This window comes from Sinocyclocheilus rhinocerous, unplaced genomic scaffold, assembly GCF_001515625.1.
Source record: "Sinocyclocheilus rhinocerous isolate Xijiao unplaced genomic scaffold, SAMN03320098_v1.1 scaffold898, whole genome shotgun sequence".
Classification (NCBI taxonomy): domain Eukaryota; kingdom Metazoa; phylum Chordata; class Actinopteri; order Cypriniformes; family Cyprinidae; genus Sinocyclocheilus; species Sinocyclocheilus rhinocerous.
In genome coordinates this window covers 1,346,659-1,353,137 of record NW_015652144.1, presented here as the reverse complement: position 1 = coordinate 1,353,137, position 6,479 = coordinate 1,346,659, and the positions used below count along the sequence as shown (strand labels likewise).

The 6,479-nt window shown below is 34.2% G+C and overlaps 1 protein-coding gene across 1 annotated transcript in view; it reads right to left on the bottom strand.

Annotated features, from left to right (window-relative positions):
• The window catches only part of LOC107713693 (phospholipid phosphatase 2-like), a 29,220-nt gene that overhangs the window by 2,544 nt on the left and 20,197 nt on the right, over nucleotides 1-6,479 (bottom strand). Inside the window, exons 2-5 of the mRNA XM_016519279.1 lie at nucleotides 5,782-5,933; nucleotides 3,419-3,681; nucleotides 1,852-1,909; nucleotides 1,116-1,292 (exon numbers count right to left, since the gene is read on the bottom strand). Of these exons, the coding sequence (XP_016374765.1) occupies nucleotides 1,116-1,292; nucleotides 1,852-1,909; nucleotides 3,419-3,681; nucleotides 5,782-5,933 (650 nt within the window). The remainder of the gene's footprint in view (nucleotides 1-1,115; nucleotides 1,293-1,851; nucleotides 1,910-3,418; nucleotides 3,682-5,781; nucleotides 5,934-6,479) is intronic.

Sequence of the window (6,479 nt, the reverse complement as noted above, 5' to 3'; positions counted from 1 at the left end):
TATATATATATATGCACACACACTTTATTATATTATATATCCTATATTTAAATATATTATATATACTTTATTTTATTTTCTCTGTTTATTTTATTTACTCATTTATAATATTATTCACCATTTATTTATAATGTGTTTTTTATTTAACCTTTAACCACGAAAATAAAAAGTCTTAAAATCTCTTTTCTAAAACTTTACCAAAAAACAAATAATTTAAAATTCAATTGAATTTAACATAAAATGATTAATATAAATTTTATTTACATAAAGATCATGTTTCCAATGTATTTAGGATCATTATGATTTTTACATTTTGACTGTATATTTTTAAAAACATTTGGAAAAAAAAAAAATTTGTTAAAATTTGAACATTTGAAAAAGTGTTTTAATTTTCAAATTCCTGGTGAAGAACTTCTAAATAAATAGTACATAAATAATACAAAATATAGACCTTTTTATCCCATATATATATATATATATATATATATATATATATATATAAAACGTACATATATTTTTCAGTATTTTTTAAGCTTAGTTTGGGCTTAATCATGGACATATTTCACAGTATCCCAATGTTCCTAAAACAGGATTTATTTTCTTTATATGCAATTTGAACATTTGAAAAAGTGTTTTAATTTTCAAATTCCTGGTGAAGAACTTCTAAATAAATAGTACATAAATAATACAAAATATAGACCTTTTTATCCCAATGACTGCTAAAAATTATTATAAATTATTTTTTATAACATTAAAAAAATTTTTTATTTTATAACATCAATAAAATGTTAATGAAAAAAATTCTCATTTTCTCATTCTTGAGCACATAACTTTTTTAGATACCTACATACATATACATATACGTATATTTATACATATACATATATATATATATATATATAATATATATATATATATATAAAACGTACATATATTTTTCAGTATTTTTTAAGCTTAGTTTGGGCTTAATCATGGACATATTTCACAGTATCCCAATGTTCCTAAAACAGGATTTATTTTCTTTATATGCAAATTCTAATTATTTTATAATTTGTTGTTTTTTTGTGGTGAAATGTGACCCGAACAAGAGATTTCATGAGATTCACCGCACTCACCGTGAGGACTGCGATCAGCGCCCCTTGCAGGAGACCCACCACCACGTCGCTCCAGTGGTGCTTGTAGTCAGACACACGCGTGTATCCCACATAAATGGCAAAGGCCACCAGGAAGAACTGAATTGTGGGCCGGAGGAGGCGGGCCCACTTGGATGCCATACGTGCCTGTACATAAAGCTACAGAGGAAAAACCAGGAAAAACAACAACGGATTACACAATACTTTAAGAGAATAAGGGGGGGGAAAAATGCAAAATCAGTCTTGAGGGTTCAATAGCAGGAAAACGAATGCAAGCCATTGCAATTCCTTAAAAGTTACAGGAAAGCACCTTGTGACAAATACAGACACGTCTGAACATGAGTGAAGCAGCCAGAAAACTATTAATTCTCCATCATGTCGCTCCAAACCTGTATGACTTTCTTTTTTGGAACACATAATGAGAAATTTCAGAAAGAGAAAAAAAAAGTTGTGCATGCTGTGAAGAGAAAACATCACGCAGGTTTGAAATAGCACGAGGGTGAGTAAACGATACGAGAGCTATAATTATTGGGTGTACTGTTCCTTTAAGCACCGTATACTGTCGTGATTTAAAGCTCGAGACATTGGGAATGTTTGCGGTCGTATTTTATTGTCTCCGCAGTGTTTCCTGTTGCTCTGAGAGCTCTCCTTTATCTGTCTACACAAGTCTTCTGTGTCAGCGTGATTGCAGGAGAGGAAGACAACTGTGACAACTCACCGCCAGAAACAACATGCAGTACATCCCGAAGGAGGAGTGACCGGAGTAGAACGACAGCCTGGCGCAACACAATCCACGGAGGAATACAAGATACAAGACAACGATACAAGCAGAAAGGAAAAAGAATCATTATCACAGTCCACGAATCATATAGAGTGACACATTTATGGGCCATTCTTCACTTTCATATTACGTTTCAAGATTTCATCTGTGTTAAAAGATTTATCACATGTTCATAATAGCCTTGACCTCCATGTGCCTTCTGGTATGATGTGCGATGATGTGAATTTTTACTGATCCGTTTGGTAATAATACGAATAAGAAATTCATATAAAAGTAATAAAACCTAAACCAACTAACCTTAAACCCACTCTGAGAAAATCAGTTTAGTGATACGTGATGTAAAAATCCAAAAAATGTATTCTTCAACTCTCAGAGATGGCATTTTTTTCATTTATATCATAACCAAATATTATTATTATTATTGTTATATTTTTTTATAAACATTATCACCGATAATATTCAGCATATTGGTTGTGACAGCGATATTGATAACCGCAATTCTTGGTTAAAAGGGTCAGAGATGGCATTTTTTTCATTTATATCATAACCAAATATTATTATTATTATTGTTATATTTTTTAATAAACATTATCACCTATAATATTCAGCATATTGGTTGTGACAGCGATATTGATAACCGCAATTCTTGGTTAAAAGGGTTATTTAAGTATTATTTATTATATGTATGTATTATTATTATAATTATTATTATTTCATTATTATATTTCCTATTATATTCATATTTATTATAGTATTTATGAATATTTAAAATTAGCTTTTTTATATTTTATTATTTTTATATAATTTTCATTTAAGCACAAGTCTTAGTCCTTTTGTTATAAGCTTTTTTTTTTAAGCCTTACTTTAATTTCAGTTTTAGTAATTACTTCAATTTTGCCCTATTTCGGTTAGTTGCCAAAATAACATATCTAATTTTCATTCAAGTTGTTTTTAAGTTTTTCAGCTAATATTTATATTTTATTTTATTTCAGCATTATTTTAAATACCAAAAACATGTTTTTATTACGTTTAGTTAACAATAACAACACTGATGAAGAAATTCGGAAAATGTTAAAAATGAGGAGAAAGTAATTAGACGCAAATAAAAAAAACAAACATTTAAATCTATTTCAATCTATACTTTAAAATGAGAAGGATTACTACTACTATTAATAATAATATATTTCAAATCAGAATTAAAAAAATAATAATTTGACAAATCAGCATTACAGGACTCAAATATTTCCTTTACAGAAAAAAAGATGTGCCTGACCAGTGACCACACGTCATACTTTCTAGTGCATGTATAATCAAATCTATGATTATTTCAGGTCTCTTGAGGACATGTGACATTTGCACTGCAAAGGTAAAATCCTAAGAAAGCACCAATGTACTGGACAAACAGGAAGTGAAACAACAAGTGACAAATATAAACAAGTACAGGAAGTAGTGTTAGCAGTTCACGACCCCTGACACGGGCCCTTCCCGTCCCCTGCTTCTGTACCTGGATTCGGTCACGTTGCGAAAGCTTCCCGTGCAGTTGATCTCCAGCATGTAGCCCTCGCACACTTCTGGAGCGCACACCGCGATAAAGTTGGGCCTCAAGCGTCCGATGGTGTACTTGGCCATATCGGTCAGAGACTGGCTCACACACGCGCCGAACAGAAACGTCCCCACCACTTTATAGAGCGCCGCAGCGTACTGGTTGAAGTCTGAATTGGAATAGAGACGTTTGGTGTAGACCAGGTAGGCCTCTCCAGAAGTGATCTGCAAGTGAGAAAACAAGATTTTCATGTTTAACGTTTCTTAGGGTTAATAATTTGAACCTTGAGCAATACACTCTTAAAAATAAAGCTTCTTTATTAGCATCTATGGTTCCATGAATACACATTAAAGGGGGCCCTTTTTTTAAACCTTTATTTTTAAGAGTGTAGTAATACTAATGCATGACTAAATATTGGCACATTGCAATAGTTCAAACATTTTTAATTCATTTAATTTTGTATGTACCTATGTGTTATGCAACACACTTTTGACCATTGTGTATCAAATGTGCTACATAAACTTGCCTTAAGACTCATTGCTAGTAATGAGAGTCTGAGTCTGTGTGGTGTAGATGACTCATGTTTTGAATTGTACTCTGGCTGATGAATCATGTTGAACGAATCACAATGTTCTCTTAGAAAATGTGGACACAATACCAAACCAACCTGCATGTTTTCGCAACCAAATTACACCACATAAAATTCATTTCATTCAGGTTCCCACGAGTAGTTCAACGCCAAATCCTTTCAGCTATTTATGATGCTTCTTAAATGAACAGTTCACACACAAATGTTAATTCTGTGGTTATTTAGTCACCCTCATTTTCTTTCAAACCTGTATGACTTTCTTTCTTTCATCTTTAGTACATAAAGGTAAAAATGTGGCCACTATTAATTAAGGTTACATCTGTCACACTCAATACTCAAAGTAGTTCATATTGAATTATGCATTATATTCCAACTCATATGAGAGCTTTGTGAGAGGAATGGACAGATATTTAAATTGTTTTTCAAAGAAAAAGCTATATGAATCACTGAGTTGAACTCATGAAACACATTAGTCTGATTCTTTTGGTGTTCTAGACTACTTTTATGGTATCTTTTTGTCCTTTTTGAAGCTTGACAGACACAGTCACAATCCACTTTTTCCAACATTACATAAAAACATCTACTTAATTGTTACAAAACACCACAAACATGCCTATACATACAATTCACTCCAGTTTCCAGCTGAATAATCACTAGTGGCAGTAAAACACCAGCCATTTTTATTCATCTCCAGACAAATTATGATTAAAGGGGCAGAATATTGACTAATAAAAACTTATTTTAATGAGGTTCCTTGCACAAAACTATGTTATGACCTCAAAACGCTTTTACCATAGTGTATGACTTGTAAACTAATACATCTTGACATTTGCATCACTTCATCAGCCTTATATGAATGGCTTTTCTGACATAGTAAGCTTGCTTGGTAACTCACCCGGTACAGCACTACAATTCTGAAGTCACAACACTCAGCTCAAAGACTAGCCGTAGCAGGCTGCTTCATAAAAAGTGGTTTATCTCACATTTGCTTTTGTAAACACAGTTGGTTAGGTTTAGTATAGGTACTACATTTTCTTCAAATACAATAGAGCGGGGTGTCCAATAGAGCCAATCTCTAGCAGATTTGAGCTAGAACCAGCTACAACACACTTGCCTAGAAGTTTCTAGTGAGTCTGAAGACCTTGATTTGCTGGTTCAGGTGTGCTTGATAAGGGATGGAGCTAAACTTTGCAGGATAGTGGCCCTCCAAGAATGGGTTTGGACACCCCTGCAATAGAGTATTAACATTTTTGCATCACTCACAGACATTTAAAGGAAAATATCAGCCAAAAATGAAAATCTGCTGAAAAGATGTAGATGAAAACTCTGTTTCTTCATAGGAACAGATTTGGAGAAATGTAGCATTACATCACTTGCTCACTAATGGATCCTCTGCAGTGAATGGGTGCCGTCAGGATGAGAGTCAAAACAGTTTGGATTTGTTTCTTACAAACACAGGTTTTCGCTTCATAAGACATTATTTAATGGAGTGGTGTGGATTATTGTGATGTTTTTATCAGCTGTTTAGACTCTCATTCTGACGGCACCCATTCACTGCAGATGATCCATTGGTGAGCATGTGATGTAATGCTAAACTTCTCCAAATTTGATGAAGAACCGAACTCATCTACATCTTGGATGGCCTGAGGGGGGAGTACATTTTCAGCTAATTTTCATTTTTGGGTGAACTACTCCTTTAAGGGTTTGCTCAGCTGATTGATTGATGTAGACTCACGATAATGATGGAGCAGGAAATGGTAACGGCCGCCATCATTTTGTGAGAGATGGTGTCTGGTCTGTAGGGGTAACGGATGGTCTCGTCATCGCAGTAAACGCCACGCTGGTACGGCCGGAACATGATGGTCATTATGATGAACGGCATCGCCACTGAAACACAAACAACAGCGTTATTATTGGCCCCAGATTGCTGGCTTGGTAACACACATCAAAACAAATCATCTAGTGCATGTCTTTTGTTGAATTTTCCATGGGAACGAAAAGGAAAATGCTTTCATAATAGGAAACAGGCAACGTGTAAGTTCATCAGTACTTCTGCGATACACACAGTTATGAATATGAAAATCGACATAGCTAGTGTACAACACATCAGAAGGGTTTCCACATCAAGAGACTGACTAATCATAAAACGTCAAACACATGTTCTGGATTCAGTGACGCTGGATAATCTTCCGCTTGCTGTCCGGATACAGGAAGTCAGTGGGAATTATCGGCAGGGTCACGGCACCAGATGTCATTTCAACGGATGCCCACAACAGTATCTCGTAACCAGGAAAACACTGATTTATGTCTCCAACATGTGCAACTCCACTATGTTTTCTATCTGAAGTCGTGAGAACCAGGAGAGGGAATATTTATAAACCCTAGCCTCGTTTCTCAAAGCCTGAATATTCCACACAGCTCTTTTTCCCATCG